The sequence below is a fragment of the Dreissena polymorpha genome, chromosome 2 (assembly GCF_020536995.1).
Source record: "Dreissena polymorpha isolate Duluth1 chromosome 2, UMN_Dpol_1.0, whole genome shotgun sequence".
In the NCBI taxonomy this organism is placed as follows: domain Eukaryota; kingdom Metazoa; phylum Mollusca; class Bivalvia; order Myida; family Dreissenidae; genus Dreissena; species Dreissena polymorpha.
Window position 1 is genome coordinate 49,070,257 of NC_068356.1, and position 22,650 is coordinate 49,092,906.

General features: G+C 36.1%; 1 protein-coding gene across 1 annotated transcript in view; it reads right to left on the bottom strand.

Annotated features, from left to right (window-relative positions):
- Window positions 1-5,245: 5,245 nt before the first annotated feature.
- LOC127866970 (cytochrome P450 2J6-like) overlaps window positions 5,246-22,650 on the bottom strand; it is a 38,995-nt gene continuing 21,590 nt past the window's right edge. The window contains exons 2-8 of the mRNA XM_052407846.1: window positions 19,459-19,681; window positions 18,175-18,301; window positions 12,472-12,619; window positions 11,460-11,596; window positions 10,276-10,372; window positions 8,905-9,108; window positions 5,246-7,572 (exon numbers count right to left, since the gene is read on the bottom strand). Of these exons, the coding sequence (XP_052263806.1) occupies window positions 7,373-7,572; window positions 8,905-9,108; window positions 10,276-10,372; window positions 11,460-11,596; window positions 12,472-12,619; window positions 18,175-18,301; window positions 19,459-19,681 (1,136 nt within the window). The 3' untranslated portion in view covers window positions 5,246-7,372. The remainder of the gene's footprint in view (window positions 7,573-8,904; window positions 9,109-10,275; window positions 10,373-11,459; window positions 11,597-12,471; window positions 12,620-18,174; window positions 18,302-19,458; window positions 19,682-22,650) is intronic.

Sequence of the window (22,650 nt, forward strand, 5' to 3'; positions counted from 1 at the left end):
GGGAACCCCACATAGTCACGTTATCCTGCACCCTGGGTTATAAACATACGGTAAATTGAGCTTGAAAACATGATACGGTTGTAATTAACATAAGCAAGCCACTGATCGGCTCCGCTACTATTGGATAAACATCAGAGGCCCGATAACACAAAGAAGCAATGTTGTGCTACATATTTTAAGAGGCCTCCCCAAGTGCATCCAGATAGCATAGTTTATCAAAGCGAACGGCCCATATGTTGTCATAACCATACGGGCAAGTCGTATAATAACAGAGAAACTATGGTTATGAATGGATATAGAACACAGAAAGAAAATTGATTGCATAGTAAATCAAAGCAAACGAAACGGTTACAATTGGATATACATCGGGAAACTGGCAAAACCACATTGAAAATTTCTACTGCAATCCCGATAGAGTCCTTAAATGGCGTAATAAGACAATCTACATTGAAAAAATGGCCTGTCGTTGGGGGCCCCTTACAAATCGGGGCCCAATGCTGCAGCCTTGTTAGCCTAGTGCTTAATCCACACTTTTAAAGTAGAGAGATTGATTCTACACTCGAAAAATAGTGTTCTATTGTGGACTCTTGTGGTAAGTTATTTGAAACGCATGATGAATGACAAAATGAAGTATAGAGCTTAATAACCACATTGACCTTTGACTTTAACCTTTGATGAAGGCAAACTAGTGTTTCGCGCAAAATGACGTCTTTACGTTGGGATTTTGTGATGATATATTTTTTAATACATGACAAATAACTACGATAAAGACCAGAACATCTGTGTTGTTGCAAATTCCAACATTTTCATTTGACGGACGCAAACATGCATGCACTCACGCAAATATAGTAAATCATTGGGACTGCAAATAGAACTTTCCGCAAGCGGATTCAGCAACAATTGATTAACCAATATCACGTGATATATAGTAGATAAAAAGTTATTTAGTAAGAGTTCATTTGTACAATACTATGGTGAATGTTTTCAGTTAGTGCATGTCTGTTGTATATCGGATAATATACTAAATGTGTGCCTACTTAAATTAGTATTGCATAAGAGATGCGCTCTCTTTTCGTCCGCTTTGTTAGTAGAAAATACGATACAAATGTTCAGGCAGTCACCTGATTCAATGATCGCTTAAAAGTATTTGAAATCGACGTAACTTAGGACACAATCGCGTCACGTATCATATATGTAAACTTTGAATGAAAATTGTGCTATAAAGAAAGTTGGCAATTGCATCAATCAAGGTTTGGAAGCTTACTTATTTTATACATATTTAAATTTATGTTATGTATCTGGTATACCAAGAATGATTTCTAAGTCAGCAAGCCACTCACAAATTTTCAGTGCGAGACAAAATTAATGGAAGCATTGTTTTTATTTTAAGCAACCGTGATCTTGGGATTCAAATCCAAGCAAACGCTATGTTAACATAATCAAAGTGCATTGATACGTTAGTACGAAAACCGTCAGCTGTATCTTCTAAGTACAAAAGTGGTAAATTTGCTCAGAGTCTGAGTTGCGAGCAATGTCTAAGTACAAAAAGAACATCGTTGTTTATAATTTAATATTAGCGGACTTCGGTTATTTAATTTACACTATATGCCATAAGTTCCAACTAATTTCTTGTCGTCAAAAGAGTGCTTTTTGCATATGGCACGAAATTTTTCACCACTATATAACGCCAACGGCAACGCCAACATATTGATATATGACGCTCAATCTATACGACATAATGATCATCAAAAATTAAATTTAATCTAGGTAATATTCAGTTTTTTAAGGTCTTCTTTTTCAATAATGAGTGCATGTATTACTAGTATTACTATTTCTTATACGTTGATACATTTCATCAATTAAGTATTAACAGTGTTGCGGTTGAAAACTAGTCAGATATTTTAATACTTGCAGCAAAGTTTGAAATCGTTTAAAGGATGTATTACAATTCAAAGCAATATCGAGAGTATATTCAAAGTCGGTCGTCAACGACAACGCATTGACGATAATATCGGAACTCTGGTATATATGGGATCTGGCACGAGTTGTCATATCATACCATATTTTATTAAACGAGTTCAGATATTTTTTTAGTAAGCGAGCCACGGGTGAAAATATATTTTTTCTATGATCACGAGTGAATTAAAATCAATATTCCACCGAATCCAACACATTTTCTTTTTATTTTATGCTTTTTTCACATTTAATATACATTGTTAACGAGTTTAAGTAAAGAATATCGCTGGGATAATGACGTCATTCGTCAAAAAATTACGTCATTTCACAGTAAACAGTGAAAATTATCGATAATCTTCACTGATAATTTTCACTGTTTTAAACAGTGAAATTATCAGTTTTAATTCACTGATATTTCTCTATAAACCACCGGAAAGCATAAAATAAACAAACATAAGTAATGGTTAATTACATGGGAACAGGGTATGGCATGTGATAAATAGACATATGCAATTGTAGTCCAATCAACTCAATTTTGTGGCAACTTTTTCTTGTTTAAAATCGCCAAAATATCGAGGTCAACGCTTTAAACGTGCATAAAGAATGACAAAATAAATACATTACGAGCTCAATGTACAAAGTCAAAACATAGAATAATTGCTAAAAAAGGACAATAACTTTAAAACTAAAAAGTACTGATATATAAATACACAGTTTGAACAGTTACATAATTCATACGCAAAGACATTTTCTGTATAAAAGCTGAACAAAGCTGCTCAAAATTGGCCACATTGAACACCTTCGGCCTTTTTACAAAATATAATTGCTACAAATACCATGGCGTACCATATATACGTCTGTACATATTGAAGGGAACACGGTACTACTCATATTCGGGTATGTATTGGTATATGGATTGGATTTTAAATCCTGCTAAACTGAAGTTTTGTTAAGACGATAAATATTCGTGGTACTTTTATTATAACCCAGTGTACCCATCAGACGAGTGTACTTTGATATTTAGACAATAACACACAGCAGAGCTGGGCCGGACGTCTATAATCGGCCCGCTGCCGACATAACGGCCCGAGGGCCATTATGCGGCTAGGGCCGATTTTAGACGTCCGGTCCAGCTCTGTCGTGTGTTATCGTTTATATCACATAACATACTATTTTGGCCTTCACTAAAACAGAAACAGCCTTCCGTACTTTTATTTTCATTCAATTGATTACGCAATTGATGACGTACCTCATGTGACGTAATTTCAATGACGAAACTACCTAGACTCTCTGGATTTTATAACAACAGTTCGGACGTGGAGGGTTTTTATTTAACAGTTAAATACTTTTTAAACATCGAATGATTCCAAAACGTATTTCGGATATTGTGTTTGACATGCATAATTGGGAGCTTCAATAGAAATATAATTATTATAATCGCTTCGACATTCGATTTCGTAAATCGTGTTTATGGTGACAGTGTTAAGCATTCGATACAATCGTTTAATTAAAAGTATGATTTAAAATCAAGAAGATAAACGGATGGAAAACAGAAAATGGAAATACAAATCTTTGTATTTTATTATTATTAGAACCGGATTTAAGTTGTCATCGAGGTATGTGTGTCTTTTCTAAAAAATTTGCTGTTTCACAGTGTTTGACGAATGTTGTTAAACACAAATAGATGCATCAATTTAATGTACAGATGAGTTTTTCAGTTTCGATCGATATTTGTATTATCCAAATTGTGTGCTACGTGTAATTATAATCATGTTCGATTCTCTCGTTGAGTTGAAGCTCAATTTTATTGATCACCGTTGGAAAAGGCTGAATGTGGACGCCATTTTGTTCAGTAAAAGTCGCGCGATTTCATTCTTTTTTTATTTGAAAAATCGGCCCGGCTCAGCGGGCTGATATAATTTATATTGGCCCGCTAGATATGAATAACGGCCCTGTCGCGACGTCATTTTGTTACTATTTATAGTAACGATATGTGATATAAAATAATTACATGTAGCTTGTGATTGTGACTCTTTCTCACTTCATCATAATCTAAAACGGAACAATGGTATTTGCGAAATAAAATCAATTATTAAAAACAATGGGATATTTCATCTCTATATAGGGTTCAGTCGTGTTGTATGGTGTTTAATTCAGTCTGTCTATCATCAAGTGGAATCAAGTTTAGATAATATCAGTTGCTGAATCAACAATGAAAGGAACGCTTGGTATGCTTTGTAATGAGGATGACGTTCTGTTAACGATTGTGGTGAGTTGCAAAGTTGTCAACTTGTTGTCATTGATTTTTAATTGTAATATGCCGGATTTTACCAGTTTGCGCATCATATATATATTCATCTGCAACAATCATGGTTATGTTAAAAGTAGGCCTACGTTTTTTCCGTATCTGCCAACGACGTTTTTAACGAAAACATGCATTATATATATTATATTATAGATGTATACATTGTCTTTAAGAAATATATAGACAATAAGGAAGTGTATGGTCACTAGTGATTTGTAGTGTAACCTGTTACTTTTTAATTCGAAAATAACACGATATAATGCTATTAAACCGACAGAAATAATCTTTCTAAAGTAACATCGTATGATCTTGAATAAGAAATGTTAACAACGGTAACCTTATTTATCCTGCTTACATTACCTTGACAGGATAACAGATAGATCTAATTACACTATCTTAAAAAATCCGGTGTAAAGGTATATACATGTATAAGATTACACCAATATTTGATGCACTTCAAATTATCATCTACATAATATTCTGATCTCCAAATTTCGGCAAGAATTGTCGTCTGAAATAACTATTCTTGCATGTCCCCGTTCACTGAAGAAGAGAGATAAGTCGTTTATGTGTAAATTTAAAAAATGTCGGGCTGGTTATGTCCCTTGCCTAGTACGAGAGCCTGCAACATTTGTATTTAGTAGTTACTTGTTTATGTATGCACCCACGTGTTGTCTTAAATTGGAACACATCGACACCAGAACAGTATACAGCTCGTCTTTCAAACTAATTTGAAACACCATTTTAATTGTCATTTCTGCTATTGATTGACATCACAACTAAGCTCTTAAACTATTGTACATTGTATACCCCATACAGTGATCTTGTACAAAGTGAACGTCTGCTTACAAACAAGATACCATAAGGTAACAGCTTATAGGAGTCAACAAACATATGCTGTAAAATATATTATATATTTACTATATATTGTTTTCAAATTGGAAATAAGCGTGCTATTTTTCTCAAAAAGTGGAACTTATAAAGTATGATTCATACTTTATTTCTAATAAAACAAAGTGTGTTTTGCTTTAAATAACAAATTCTAACAAACCGACTGACTAATGCATTGAACTTGAAGTATAATATTATGTCGGTCCATTACTCAATCTCCGCAAAAAAATGAATATTATGGTGATGATGATGATGACGATGATGATGATGATGATGATGATGATGATGATGATGATGATAAAAATAAAACTAATAATAATATTAATAATACTAATAATAATTATAATAATAATACTAATCAACAGTCTATAAGTCTTACGAAGAAATAACATTTGCATTCGATTTTACCAACTTCACTATTGCGCTTGGAAAGGATGACAAACACGTATGACGCGATAGAACACGAACAAACAAACAAGAACCCATATTTAAACTTAAGTTTCAATCTAAGGTTGCAAAGAAAATCATGTAATTCCTGATATTTTATTGATCAGCTGTATGTCCTCTCCGAACCCTTAACATCTTTAAAATATTATCACAAACATTATCATAATGTCTGTAGATTAATGAAATTTAAAAAAAGTTAAATTATCCTTTTCTTAAGATAGTTTGAAATCAAAACTCGGACTCCTATTATAGAAGTTTCAATTCGTAGAAAACAAGCTAAAATCTATTTTCATGTTTCCACAAGAAGAAAAAATCTTTCGTAAACATAAGCAAAGTTAATATCTTTCAAATACATGTACATAATAATAGGTTTTAAAATATAGTCATTAAACAATCGCAAAATTTTGTGAATAAATACATTTAAGTCTCGCTCTTGGAAACGGGACATAAAACATGTGCGCACAGGCTTATCTGGGGCGACACTTTCCTAAGCAAACATGTGCGCGCAGGCTTATCTAGGGCGACACTTTCCTAAATCAAACATGTGCGCGCAGGCCTATCTGGGTCGACACTTTCCTACATCAAACTTGTGCGCGCAGGCCCTATCTGGGTCGACACTTTCCTACATCAAACATATGCGCGCAGGCCTATCTGGGTCGACACTTTCCTACATCAAACATGTGCGCGCAGGCCTATCTGGGTCGACACTTTCCTACATCAAACATGTGCGCGCAGGCCTATCTGGGGCGACACTTTCCTACATCAAACATGTGCGCGCAGCCCTATCTAGGGCGACACTTTCCTACATCAAACATGTGCGCGCAGGCTTATCTGGGGCGACATTTTCCTACATCAAACATGTGCGCGCAGGCCTATCTAGGGCGACACTTTCCTACATCAAACATGTGCGCGCAGGCCTATCTGGGGCGACACTTTCCTACATCAAACATGTGCGCGCAGGCCTATCTGGGGCGACACTTTCCTACATCAAACATGTGCGCGCAGGCTTATCTGGGACGACACTTTAATTCCTCCTAGGCTGGATATCCGTTTAGAAGAGAATTTTTTAAACGAAAAATACAACGATAACGAAAAGTGTCTACTGTATTTAGCTTGCGCGGACTTCACAGACTTATCTGGGACGACACTTTACGCGCAATCATTACGCCCCGTTTTCATAGAGCGGGCTCATTTACATAACTTTGTTCTAAGTGGCTTTGTACCGCACTGACAATAACCGTGCACAAGTCAATCATATGTAAATCCACCCATATTTACTTTCGGTTTAACGGGAAGCGCGATTAATGACTTCACTTGTTATGTTAAATTTATACATATTTGCATTTTCCGCATTCTGATTGCCAATTAAGCATACAGATTTGCTCAATTATTACTTCCACATTAGTCTCTACCCTAGGAAAAAACTTGTAAATAATAGACCAACATTATTAGTTTTACCAAAATTAGCATATATGCACATATGAAAGCGCGTAAAAATAAAATAATAGTACGTTTAAAGCCTTGAATCCAGCTGACCATAACCGGTTAATACAACTGAAGTAAACGTTGCCCACTGTAGTAACGTAAGGTCGTTTCCTTGGGTGGAATTTCTACTAGACTTCAACACCAAACCAATTAAATGTTTATTAAATTTTCATAAATTCTAAGTTCAGCTAGCCTTATCCCCTGAGCAGATCAATGACAAGATTGTATTTAGTGAACGTGGTTTCTGATGATGCCTGCTGACGTCATATATACGAGCTGGACCATGTTCTACTTCATTAACGGCGATAACGTCAGCGCGTTACAGGTAACGTTGAACACTTCCGGTTCTACAAACGCTCCGGGCTGGGTGCACTTAAGGGTCGGTATGCACGATGCGTCGCTAGGGAAAGTGAAATTCTTCAGCAGTGTTGTGAATATCAATGTCAGTTCCATGTGGGCCAGCTTAGCAGCAAGGCAGTACCGGGAGCCTAGACATGAAAACGAAACTTACTGTGGTACGTTAACTCGTCTTGTCTTATTTGTCAAAATATGTTAGAGCTAACTTCCCTACAAGATTTACTTGTGGATGTACTTCAGCTTTTTATGTATAGAATACGATAAGTTTCTTTAAAGTAACATTACCATTCAAAATCAACGAACATTTCGTACAATTGTTGGTAAAATAAACTTAACCAATTAAAATCAGTGTTCCTTATGGCAATTGCCGAAATTTCAACGTCAGATATGGACTGGTAAAATAGATGCTTGTAGATACAAAATGCTAATTTTTATTATTGTTTTGCATTACGACACATGAACACTAAAATGGTGTTCGTGTGTCGTATGAAAAGCTATATTCGCGGGAATTAATTGTGGCCACAAATAAATAAAAACGAGCATTTTGTATCTACAAAAATCAATGTAATCATACACATCTTGCGTTGAAAATTTGGCTATTGCTATATGGAACACTGATTGTTAAGGTTTTAACTTTATTTTACGAAATACTTAACGAAATTTTCGTTAATTTTGAGCGTTATAGAGACTTACTTAAAATCTTGAGTGAGCGTGCATTGTACTCTTAATGAGCGAGAATAAGTTCCGACATATACACATAAATCAGCTGTTTACAACAAAGCCAGTTATGAATTTGTTTGTTTTTAATAAAAACAGTTAAAAACTTTGGAAATGTGTTTCTGGGAATGTCAATAAACTTGAAGTGCTCTACTGGGTGCCTCTAGCAACAAACTTTTAAAGTCTCTATAACGCTCAAAATCAACGAAAATTTCGTTAAGTATTTCGTAAAATAAAGTTAACACCTTAACAATCAGTGTTCCTTATAGCAATAGCCAAATTTCAACGCTAGGTGTGGTATGATTACATAGAATTTAGTAGATACAAAATGCTCGTTTTTATTTTTATTTGTGGCCACAATTAATTCTCGCGAATATATCTATTCATACTACACACGAACACCATTTTAGTGTTCATGTGTCGTATGAATAGATATGCAAAACAATAATAAAAACGAGCATTTTGTATCTACAAACATCTATTTTACCAGACCACATCTGACGTTTAAATTTCGGCAATTGGTACACAAAAATCTCCGGGCTACTAGTACATGTATGTTACAAAAACAGTCAACGCTTGTAGCGGACATTGCGCCATGTATTTTTAAACACGTTATGAATGAGAGAAAATAGCAATAAATATATACTCAATGGTCAGTTTATACACTGCTAAGTAAATTTAACACGATGAATGCTTAGATTACAGTTACATCAATAATATTTACTAACTTTTAATGCAATTTTTACCTATTGAAAATGGGTAATAAGCCTCGTTCTGTATTAGAACGCCGTCGCGCAGAAATCGCTCAGGACGGAACACTTCCGGGTCATCCCAGTAGGCGGGGTCTAAGTGGACCGACTGCAGGTGAGTGAGCACCATCGTTTCGCGTGGTATGGAATAGCCTTCAAACTCCGCCTCCTCCACTGTGGCATGAGGCACCGATAAGGGGGCTTGAACAACAATGTGGCATACCGGATTTATATGCCTCCCACATACGTTTCTCCAGACTTGTAATACATATAAATTGTACAAAATACCGGAGCATGTATGCCTTTTAAGTTTTCTTCCCTGTACATCAGCAAAATATGCATTTACATGTAACAAAACAACGTATGTTACCATTAAGGGACTGTCAACCACGACGACGAAGAAAAGAAAAGTTGTAAAATACCGTATTTTTTTTACAATTATTAGTTTATATTGATTAAAATATCACGACTTGTATATTACATTACTTGCAAAAAGTTGTTAAGTTTTCATATTTTAAGTATATTCGGTATTAAATTTTACTGGGTATGTCTACCAGGTAACTACCAGTTAACTATAAATGACGCCAGTAGATTGATCATCATCGTCACGTGGTAAACACAGGAATACAAATTGTGCATGCGTTGTGAATTGTATATTTCATATATACCAAATTATTAATCTACTTGCGTTATTTATAGTGTGTATATCGTTATGTCACCTATTTTCGCAATGTACTTTCGATTTCACATCGCGAAATTTTATTACCGAAAATACTGAAAATATGAACTTTTTTTCAAGTAATGTTATGTACCAGTCGTGAAATTTTAATCAATATAAACTAATAATTAAAAAAAACACGGTATTTTAGAACTTTAATTTTTTCGTCATTCGTGGTTGACAATCCCTTTAAGCTTTATACCTTACTTGTTCCTACTTCTAAATAGAACAACATAATCTTATCGAGTATTCAATCTGTAATATCGTCTCCAAGAAGGCAGAATTTATTTGACATTGACATTTGTCCAGCTTTTATGTAAATGCATACGTTTGTGACATTAGATTTTCTTGCTTGACACAATACGAAGCATATCAGAAATTACGAAACTTTGAGGAACTGCAAATGGCGATAAGCAACATGAGATACTTAATGCGCAGCCTTTACCCTCGAACTTGTCCGAGGTCCTTAACTAATATATTTTTACACAATAAATGGGCCTATTCAAAACATTCATTCAAAATCATTTGTATATGCATGTATTTTGTATAATATATATATTAGAACGTACGGATTATTCTCTACAATATCACAGCGAAACCACTTTTCAAATCCAAGTATTTATTATTATAAAAGAAAACTTTAATCATACCTATATTCGCAAGTCGCAGTACCTCTTGTACCGTAGCTTCTACATATGGCATCTGTTTTATGTCACCTTGACTAGGAGCAGATTTGTCTCCTACAATCTGAAAATATCGAATTTATAAAACAGTTGACATTCTTGCCATTACGTGTGCGTGTGTGTGCATGCGTTTGTACGTGTGTGTAGGGTGTGAGATTTAATGTGCTTTCTCTTGTGAAAACCTTGAGCGTCTGCTATTCGCCCGGATGTGCTGGCACAATCCCACAAGCTAGCACAAGACTACACATTCACCATTATATTTAAGTGCTCTAAAGATGACACCGCTGAAGGCGGAAAGGGTCGCACTGTGCGAACGGCAACGGCTGATCCAAAACGACACTTAAATACGCAGGTACGTTGTGTCCGGTTTTCCCTAGTCACGTCACATTTATATTTTGGTATGCGCGTGTATACCCACTCGCATATCTAATAGCAAAGCAAATAAAATGCAAATAAAAATTGAGGTCAGTCATACCAATATCAATATACTTCATAGAGGAAAGCATTGTGAATGTGTGTTTCTTTTCACAAATAATAATGTCCACATACAAATGAGGAATATGTTCTCATTTGCCACAATGTTTGAATCGGAAGAATGCAAATGGCGATCTACGGGGGTCAACGTGTTGGCCACGGAACAAATATGAATAATAATATTCCTGTCTCAGAACCTTGATATGATCATATTTCTGAACATTATTAGTGTCTTGATCTGAGAAAACTAGGCATAATGCATGTGCGTAAAGTGTCGTCCCAGATTAGCCTGTGCAGTCCGCACAGGCTTATCAGGGACGACACTTTCCGCTTAAACTAGATTTTCGGTAAAAAGGGACTTCCTTTAAACAAAAAATGTCATTAAAGCGGAAAGTGTCGTCCCTGATTAGCCTGTGCGGACTGCCGAATCCACCGAATCCAACAAATATCCTCTATATAATTGAAAAAACTAAGACCAGTAAAACTATAATACTACAAAGCAGATTTGGTGACTATTTTCCAGTACCTCTAGCAATAAATGTACGTAGCTTTTCAATGGTTCCCATGCAGGCGGGTTTGGTAGGTAAATTGTGTAATTTGCCCATACACACAGAAAACGTTAATTTTTAACACCAATACCGTAAAATATGAAATCTCGTGTAATATACATATCTTACTTTCTGTATACATTCTCGACATTTTCCCTGTACTGCTCCGTACCGGACCATATAACCGATTAACCATAACAATCCGATTGCGACGTTTTCTGTACCAGCAACGAAAAAGTCGCGCACTATGTGGAACACATTTTCCTCTGAAACAAAGGGACAATGTTCTCATACACCATACATGTATTTATTAAATGTCGATTCCTATCAGCATGCATATCAATTGCTTTCTGATTGAAAGTTACAAAATAAGCAAAAGCTTTGAAACGTCACTGCCCTTTAACCCCTAAAATTGAACGTGTATTTCATTGAACCCCTTATTTTATCCTTGGTTATGTGTTAATAAGAGTCGCTTAGCCTCGTTTACCGATGTAGCACAGCTCTGCTTTCACCGCTTACCATTGCGTGTGTATTTCAAAATTAATGACTGTGTGGACCCGAAGAGTGCCGTAGCAATCCAATCTAATTAATTCACTAGACGCAGGAAAATGTGTACGAATTTAGAAATACTAGCTGTAATGTCTAGCTATTTTGTTATTACTGAATTATTGCTTAATATTGGTGTGGTCTTCTTCTGTGAAGAGCAGCTGGAGTACCCGGAGGAAACGCCATCTTTATTGATATGAGTCGTGTTCTGGGACAACTGGGCATAATGCTTATCAGGGACGACACTTTCCGCCTAAATTGGAATTTTGCTAAGAAGATACTTCATAGAAACGAAAAATCTGAAACTAACGGAAAGTGTCGTTCCTGATTAGCCTGTGCGGACTGCACAGGCTAATCTGGGACGACACTTTACGCACATGCATTATGCCAAGTTTTCTCAGAACGCGATTCATATGTTGATCATATACCAAACTCACATGCTGTCGGGAATGGGACTCAAACCCGGGTCGCCTATGTGAGAAGCGAATGTACTAACCACTGCGCTAGCCGGACAGCCCCGCATACCCGCAACAACTCGCACTGCCCCGACCCGACTCATATGGAGCACCGCTTCGTCCCAATCCGATTCTCCTACCTGTAACGGGATCCTGCTCGTGCTCCTGCGACAGGTAGAGGTCCACAAGGCTGCGCGCGCGACTCTTGTCGAACGTGCTTCGGGCGGCTTTGACCTTCCCAGCCAGAAACTCACACATCTTCTTGATTGCGACCTTCATCTCTTTAACCTACAAAATACCGATATATCGTAACTCTTATGTATATGTAAATTAGCTTGCTTGCTCGTACAATGATCACCTCTGTTTTAGTTTTATATTAAACATAAGTTATTTAATGCGCATGTATTAAAGCGAGAGTATACGATTTTGTATATGTGTTAAATTGTAATATATTGATAAAATAAGTTACAACAAGACTATTTCCAAGCAACATATGTCCCCTACCGGCTCCACCATTGTCAGAATTTTTATTTTTGTTTGTTGCCATAGCAACCAGAATTTTTTTGACGTAGGAACAAAATGAAATGACGTGCATAATGTCCATAATGCCATCTATCCATATTTCAAGTTTCATGAAAAAATATGAAGAACTTTTCAAGTTATCGCAGGATCCAGAAAACCACCATTTTGAACAGTTTTTCTAGTCTGTTTGTTGCCAAAGCAACCACAATTTTTGATGTAGAAACAAAATGATATGACGTGCATAATGTCCATATTGCCATCAATGAAAAAATATGAAGAACTTTTAAAGTTATCGCAGGATCCAGAAAACCAACATTTTCAACAGTATTTCTAGTCTTTTTGTTGCCATAGCAACAACCAGAATTTTTGACGTAGGAACAAATGAAATGACGTGCATAATGTCCATATTGCCATCTATCTATGTTTTAAGTTGAATGAACAAATAATAAGAACTTTTAAAGTTATCGCAGTATCCAGAAATCCACCATTTTCAGCAGTATTTTTTGTCTATTTGTTGCGATAGCAACCAGAATGTTTTACGTAGGAACAAAATGAAATGACATGCATAATGTCCATATTGCCATCTATACATGATTCAAGTTTCATGAAAAAAATATTAAGAACTTTAAAAGTTATCGCAGGATCCAGAAAGTGTGACATACTCACGGACTGACGGACACACAGAGCGCAAACCATAAGTCCCCTCCGGTGAAACCAGTAGGGGACAATAACACGAAATAGGCAAGAAATAATATACATTGAAGACGAATTTCATAAAATGCAGGAAAGACAAATTAGCGCCCGAGCCGATTGTGACGAAGATAGTTCGTACATATTTTCCTACAATAACCGAAGCATTTGTCTTTTTAGTTAGTTTTCGTGTGTCGTATGAATAGATATCGTTGCAGGAATTTAAAATAAATTTACTAAATTAAGATTCACATCGTACATGCAGGATTTACATGCTGGCGAATTCGACTGTACAGACACTTTCGATTTCAGAATTAAATACCTAGCTTATTTCGCATTTTTCGACACATGTTCTTCTTAACATTAATTTTAATTTATATTGAAATATATGTTTAATAAGTTTTTTTTACACATTTAATATAAATTAATAAATATTTGACAAAATCGTTTAATCAGTTCGTAATGAATCGAGATAACGCTTGTCAAAGTAACTATGGGGACAGCACTCCATCTTTAAAAGTTACCCTGTTGTTTTGAATGGATTAATCGTCTTAAAATGTCTTTTCAAGGAGTATGCTCAGCTTTGGAAAATCCACGTAATCCATAGGTACAAAGAAGGCTTAAAATATTAATGCGTCAATTAAAGCGGGATTCTACGATTTTTTATATGTGTTAAATTGTAATGTATTGATAAAATATGTTACAATATTACAAAATGAAAATAGGCAAGGAAAATTATACATTGAAGACGAATTTCATAAAATGCAGCAAAGACAAATTAGCGCCCCGAGCCGATTGTGACGAAGAAAGTTTGATCATGTTTTCCTACAATAACCGAGGCATTCGTCTTTTTAGTTAGTGTTTGTGTGTCGTTTGAATAGATATCGTTGCAGGAATTTTAAATTGAACCGTTAAACTAAATTTAGATTCACATCGTACATGCATGATTTACATGCTGGCGAATTCGACTGTACAGTCATTTTTGATTTCATAATTAAATATCTGGTTTATATCGACACATGTTCTGTTTAAGTTTTATTTTATTTTATATTGAAATATATGTTAAATAAGTGTTTTACACATTTTGTATAAATTAATAAATATTTGACAAAATCGTATAATCTCGCTTTAAAGTTTTCTCCAATAATAACGCTTGAAAAGGTATTTGATGTTAAAAGAACGTTTAATTGGTAATGTTTGTTTGTTGCGCCAGGTTAGTTTTGTTTTTGTTTTTTTAATCAATGATATTCCTGGAAACTGTATTGTCATGATCTTGGAGGAAATGTTATTTTCAGTTCTGTGCGTTACAGAGTATAGCACAGAACGTATGTCTAAACATAACGCACCGCCCAAAACAGGTATATGTGCGGTTCGTTCATGCGACCGAAAATCGCCTTCATTCATTACTGACAGCTGGACGTCCGGAATTACACACTTCAATTTTGGGGTCATATTTGTGAATATCTGTTAGCTGTTTTGGACATACTTGGTGGATTTTCATCAAATAAAAGGTGTTTTATCATAGATGGACGCTTCCTGCCGGCAACCACAACGACATATGTGTGCATTGTTTGATCTTTCATGCTGTTGGATTGTATTATTCAATACACCTGTGAAATCATCGTTGGATACCTTTAATCTTATTATATATATAAGGACCAAAAAATAATAATTCAAGTACCTGTGAGTTGCACTGTGTTATAAAATTTATAGATCAAAGTTGTACTGTCATGTTATTCTACGATTATACTTGATTGTTATTTATTGCGAAAATGTAATATTCGTGGATGTATGTTGCCAATAAACTGATCACAAGTCTTGCCCAATGCAAAACGAGTTGTGTTTTGAGCTTAGTTGTGTGAAGACCAAGTTTAATCGACTTCACACACGTTTGACCGTCCACACAAAACATTAAAAGCTGCCTCATTCAGTGCACAATAAAGTTAAAACGGCGAACTGTTAATTTGGTCATGATAGCTGTTTTCACAATTAATGGTCAAAGTTATTGGTTATATTTATTTGTCAATTGGTTAAGGAAGCAACACAGGCGTATTGTTAAATTGTCAAAAGGAAACGTTTTTAATATACGATATTTAATTTTATCAAATTCCTATAAATGTGTCCCAAACACATTTATCTGATACTCACAAATGACTTTCAAATTACTGTAGCGCCTATTAAAGAAGGAGTACAAGTTCTATTTCATAATGTATACATAATCAATAGTGGTTAATATACATTTTTGAGTTTTGATGTTGTCCCCAAATATATAACAATTAACTAATTTTGTGTAAACAAAATAAACTTGACGACAATAACAACCAGTACTAAATAGCAGCTGTTCTGTTTCCTTTGTTAAACTGACTACATGTGCCTTGAAACAGCCAGTCTTTCGTTTGATCAACAAGTTAAACTTGAATAGCCTTCGTAACATTCGCCTTTCTTTCAGTTTTCTACAAATGTCATTATTAGTAACACATGTTCAATGAGTAACGGCACACATTTTAAAAGGCCGAGAGAGAACATTCACGCTTAATATTGTTTTACTTATGCCGCAATAAAAGTATTAAAATTTAGGCCCCGGTGGTGAATCATGCTTACTTCTACAACAAAAAGATTTTTTTAAAGAGCTGTCACCATAGGATGACTTATGCCCCCTATAAACGCTTGATAGAAGTTTTGAGCTTTTTTCGAAACCTAAACGTAGATTTCGAAACCTAAACGCGGACCCTAAGTTCAAGGTCAAGGTCACAGGGGTTAAAAATGTTTGTGCGTATGGAAAGTCCTTGTCCATATACACATACATACCAATTCTGAAGGTTATATCACAAGGGGCGTAGAAGTTATGAGCATTTTTCGAAACCTAAACGCAGATTTCGAAACCTAAACGCGGACCCTTAGTTCAAGGTCAAGATCACAGGGGTAAAATATTTGTGCGTATGGAAAGGCCTTTTCCATATACACATGCATACAAAATATGAAGTTTATATCTCAAGGAGCATAGAAGTTATGAGCATTTTTCGAAATCTAAACGCAGATTTCGAAACCTAAACGCGGACCCTAAGTTCAAGGTCATAGGGGTAAAAAAATGTGTGCGTATGGAAAGTCCTTTTCCATATACACATGCATACCAAATATGAAGGTTATTACTTAAGGGACATAGAAGTTATGAGCATTTTTCGAAACCTAAACGCAGATTTCGAAACCTAAACGCGGACCCTAAGTTCAAGGTCAAGGTCAAAGGGGTAAAAAAAAATTGTGCGTATGAAAAGGCCTTTTCCATATACACATGTATACCAAATATGAAGGTTATATCTCAAGAGCCATAGAAGTTATGAGCATTGTTCGAAACCTAAACGCAGATTTCGAAACCTAAACGCGGACCCTAAGTTCAATGTCACAGGGGTAAAAATTGTTATGCGTATGGAAAGACCTTGTCCATATACACATGCATACCAAATATGAAGGATAAAACTCAAGGGACATAGAAGTTATGAGCATTTTTCGAAACCTTAACGCAGATTTCGAAACCTAACCGCGGACCCTAAGTTCACGGTCAAGGTCACAGGGGTTAAAAATGTTTGTGCGTATGGAAAGTCCTTGTCCATATACACATGCATACCAATTATGAAGGTTATATCACAAGGGGCGTAGAAGTTATGAGCATTTTTCGAAACCTAAACGCAGATTTCGAAACCTAAACGCGGACCCTTAGTTCAAGGTCAAGATCACAGGGGTAAAATATTTGTGCGTATGGAAAGGCCTTTTCCATATACACATGCATACACAATATGAAGGTTATATCTCAAGGAGCATAGAAGTTATGAGCATTTTTCGAAATCTAAACGCAGATTTCGAAACCTAAACGCGGACCCTAAGTTCAAGGTCAAGGTCATAGGGGCAAAAAATGTGTGCGTATGGAAAGTCCTTGTCCATATACACATGCATACCAAATATGAAGGTTATAACTTAAGGGACATAGAAGTTATGAGCATTTTTCGAAACCTAAACGCAGATTTCGAAACCTAAACGCGGACCCTAAGTTCAAGGTCAAGGTCAAAGGGGTAAAAAAAAATTGTGCGTATGAAAAGGCCTTTTCCATATACACATGCATACCAAATATGAAGGTTATATCTCAAGAGCCATAGAAGTTATGAGCATTGTTCGAAACCTAAACGCAGATTTCGAAACCTAAACGCGGACCCTAAGTTCAATGTCACAGGGGTAAAAATTGTTATGCGTATGGAAAGACCTTGTCCATATACACATGCATACCAAATATGAAGGATATAACTCAAGGGACATAGAAGTTATAAACATTTTTCGAAACCTTAACGCAGATTTCGAAACTTAACCGCGGACCCTAAGTTCAAGGTCACAGGGGTAAAACATTTTGTGCGTATAGAAAGGCCTTGTCCATATACACATGCATACCAAATATGAAGGTTATATCTTATAGGACATAGAATTTATGAGCATTTTTCGAAACCTAAACGCAAAGTGTGACGGAAAGACGGACAGACAGACAGACGGACAGTTCGATCACTATATGCCCCCTTTTCTTCGAAAGGGGGCATAAAAAGTACATCAAACGACGAGGGGCAAAATAAAACATAGAAAGTGCGGACAACCTTCTTGCCTTCCGGTAAGTACTGGAGAATAGGGATGAAGTTAAGCGGGTTATTGATTCCCTGTCTCTGCAACAGCCGGTCCATGAGCCCGCTGAATTCCTGGAACTCAGCATCCGAATACTCGTACCTGCATGTACAACCATAACCATATGAGCCGCGCTCTTGTAATCTGGGTTTAATGCATGGGCGTGAAGTGTCGTCCCAGATTAGCCTGAGCAGTCCGCACAGGCTAATCTGGGACGACAATTTCCGCTTTTATGTTGTTGTTTTTTTGGTTCAAGTTAGTCCCTCCTTACCGAAAATCAAGTTTAGGCGGAAAGTGTCGTCCCTGATTAGCCTGTGCGGACTGCACAGGCTAATCTGGGATGACACTTTACGCACATGCATTAAGCCCAGTTTTCTCAGAACAAGGCACATATGAGCCGCGCTCTGTAAATCGGGGACTGTGCATGTGCGAAAAGTGTTCTTCAAGATTAGCCATCGCAATCCGCACAGGCTAATCAGGTACGAGGTTTGCTGCCTTAACTGGATTTACCATATGAAAATACCTCCTCTGATAACAAAAAATACCATGAAGTGGATTTATCGTCCCTGAATAGCATGAGCGAAATACACACGCTAGTGTGGGGCGACACATTAAGCACATGCACCTATGCCAAGTTCCCCCATAACGAGGCTCATGCTATAACATACTTAATGATCTTTCAAACACACACGGCGATACGTGTCTCAGCAGTAAACTATACGACGACTATAGTTTTAGTCGAAGTTGCATGTAGAACTATGTACATTTACTACGCTATGTAGATTGAATCGTCTTGCAAGCAAACAGGACGATAACAGCAGTCGTACAAGCGAGTTATAAAAAAGTCCTAGGAGCATGCAGATTGTGTTTTATGTACAGAAGACTTAATCTACCTTCTTCGATATAATCCTCATTCGACAGAGTCGTACGATTACCTTGTAATTTCGTAAGGAGAAGCATCAACTTGTTTCGAGCATTGGAATGTCGACATGACATCGCTGCGTTGGTTTTAGATTTATAAGAGCCTTGCATCCATTATAAAAGTACATTGATAAGATCCAATGACATGGCCTTGAAAACACTCACTGTTAAAATAGTTAACACCCTTTGTACTAAAGCGACATTATATGCTTACCCGAAGGATTGGGTGTGCTTCTGCATTAACTTACATGTACTTATCACGTACACCAGCGTTAGTATTCGTGTCAAAATTACAAAATATCATTTCAGACGTGTTCTTTGAAATGTTATCAATTTACCTCGATCCGAAAATGATTGCACAGTTGATATTAGAGATTGCTTGAAAGAACTTAGTCTTCAGTGTCTCAGAATTCCCCTTCTGATTTGTCAGTTCCATCACGAGGGCGGTCGCCTCGATTTGCACGCGCTGTTCGAGAGTTTGGTCTCCTAACCCTGGCCAAACACTGGGACCCGCAAAGCGCCGCAATTTTTCGTTAAGCGGACCATTGGACCAAACAATGCCTGAAAGAAAATCATATCTAACATTTTCTTAACTCATTTATGCCTAGCGTCTAGAAAAAAAGGCCTTGGCTAACAGCGTAGACCCAGATGAGACGCCGCATGATGCGGCGTCTCATCAGGGTCTGCGCTCTTTGCTTAAAGGAATTTCTGTAAAAAATATTCTAAATATATAAATTAATATACTAGACATCCCTAATTTTGGAAATAAATTGATCCAATTTAGAAGGATGGGAGAGCCCACTAGGCATAAATGGGTTAAGCACCCCGTATAGGAAGAAAGCCTATAACAATAATGATACATTCATAGAAATTTGCGTAGATCGGCATTTTACGTGAAATATTGTATGCTGATGTTTATCAAACACGTTCATAATAGTGTGTGTACCATATTGCGATGGGTTCGCAGTACCATATTGCGATGAGTTCACATAGAATATATCAGTTGGTGCGCAAATTGCAATAATATATAACTTGAGTTATTTGATTTTTGCTGTAGTTTTGTGTTTTGACGTCACATTACTTAAACACACGATTGTAAACAAAACTTACAATGTGATGTAATATCCTTGTCTGCTGCACACAGATTCTAGTCTTTCTACACATTTACTACACAAGGTGATTGGTTGTGATTTTTAAATTTAAAAAAAATAAAACACCCTATTAATGTGTCTGGTCTTAAAGAAAAAGGTAAAACAGAGCACGCTAGGTATACCTAGTCAGTTTAAACCTCGCAGATGATGTACAACGCAACTACTAAAACAGAACACCAAATGCATTTTGATCGCGTGCATGATAATTCAAAGGGATAACAATGCATAATCAAGTCCGCTGAAGTGTTGATTGAGATTTTATTCTGCTTAATAACAAGTCCACTAAATAATCTAATAAATAAGATACCATCAGTAACTTTACGGATCGTAAAATATTGAATTCCAATTATTAAAAAAAAACAAGGCATGAGGTCAGACCCTCAAAGGCCTGCCCCTCGATTCACAATAAAAATGTATCCGATGTACTAAGTATATGATATCCGAATCTACCCAATACAAAATCTGATTCTCTTTTTATACCAAATGGTTGCCTGTTGATCTGGTAGCTACAACAAACATATTGATCATGGTAATGGCCTGCAATATCGTAACATTTTATTATGAAATGGGCAAACTTTGTTCGCTTTTTCGGTTTAATTTAATTTTCTTTTTTAGATATAGTATGCTGACCGCAGTAATATATGATCTTTTAGATTTCGTCAATGGGGTTCAATTTCATTATGCAAAACTTTCTTACATTTGAAGTATGTTAAACAACAATGTTGAAGGTTCAATTTCGTTATGCAAAACTGCCTTTACATTTGAAGTCTGATATACAACAATGTTTTACATTTAAAATATTCGTCGCAGATGTTGGCGCATTGTTATCCATGTATAACGTTTTTTTCTGTATTAGGTTACACGCCTGTAATATCTTTATTTCGTCAACAAGTTCGTAAAACCAACATTATATTCCCCGCTTGTATATAAATATGTATATTTACATCTGAATGCGCGTAAACTATCTTCTGTCTTTGCAATTTAAGATATATACGTTTATCGATGATATGTTTAAAGAGCGAAATTTGCAGCATTGTATAATGACGTCCAAAAAGTACTTGAACTGAATTAGTTGCATTCAATAAGCTATTTCTTAAACTATTTGAGCCGTACTATGTGAAAAGGGGGTTTAATGCATGTGCGTAAAGTGTCGTCCAGATTAGCCATTGCAGTTCGCACAGGCTAATCAAGGACGACACTTTCCGATATTATGATAGTTTTCGTTTCAAAAATAAAGTTTCTTTTTAGCAAATATCCACTTAAGGCGAAAAGTGTCGTCCCTGATAAGCCAGTGTGGACTGCACATATTAATCTGGGACGACACATGCATTAAATTCCCTTTTCACAGGACGAGGCTCATTTATTGGATAATTGACAATAGTAGGGGCCAATCATGAGGCTTCATTTTCGATATTCAACGAAGTCATCCGTTTTTTTAACAATCAAGCTTCAAGCGATGCATTTGGTGATTTAATTAATGTTAACTACCCATTTGTATTCGGCAATTACCATCTTTATAACACAATGTAGGGGATATCAGTATCAACTAACGCCAATACACCAAATGATAACGACCCTGCGTACATGAAGACAAAAAACCAAGTGCGAAATAAGACAAACACGTATGCAAATGTGTTTTAGAACCTACAATGCAATGAGTCGCGTTCTGAGAAAACTGGGCATAATGCATGTGCGTAAAGTGTCATCCCAGATTAGCCTGTGCAGTCCGCACATGCTAATCAGGGACGACACTTTCCGCATCAATTGGATTTTTGCTAAGAAGAGACTTTATTGAAACGAAAAACGTCATAAAACCGGAAAGTGTCGTCCCTGATTAGCCTGTGCGAAAGAGTAGGGCAACGACAGGTGACATTTGTTATGACAGCTGTAAAAGCAGGTATGTCAAGAGTTCATAATGTGTTTCAATAAGAAAATAAATATTACACAATATTACTCATCTAGAAATTAGTATCGCTGTTATAAGTAAGTTTTTTTTAAGCGGTATTAAACAGTAATGCGTTTTAGAAAATAAAATGTGGTATATAGTTCAATAGTATGAATCCTTACAAAAACAGAAATATTACAATATTGTAGTACTGAAATAAGTTCTTTGATCTAATCGGAAATCTGAAAATGCATGTTGCTATAGAACATATATTTAACTTATAACGTCGTATTGTAGTTCAGTTTAAAGTCTCTATAACGCTCAAAATCAACGAAATTTTCGTAAAATATTTCGTAAAATAAAGTAAACACCTAAACAATCAGTGTTCCTTAAAGCAATAGCCACAATTTCAACGCTGGGTGTGGTATGATTACATAGATTTTTGTAGATACAAAATGCTCGTTTTTATTTATTTGTGACCACAATTAATTCCA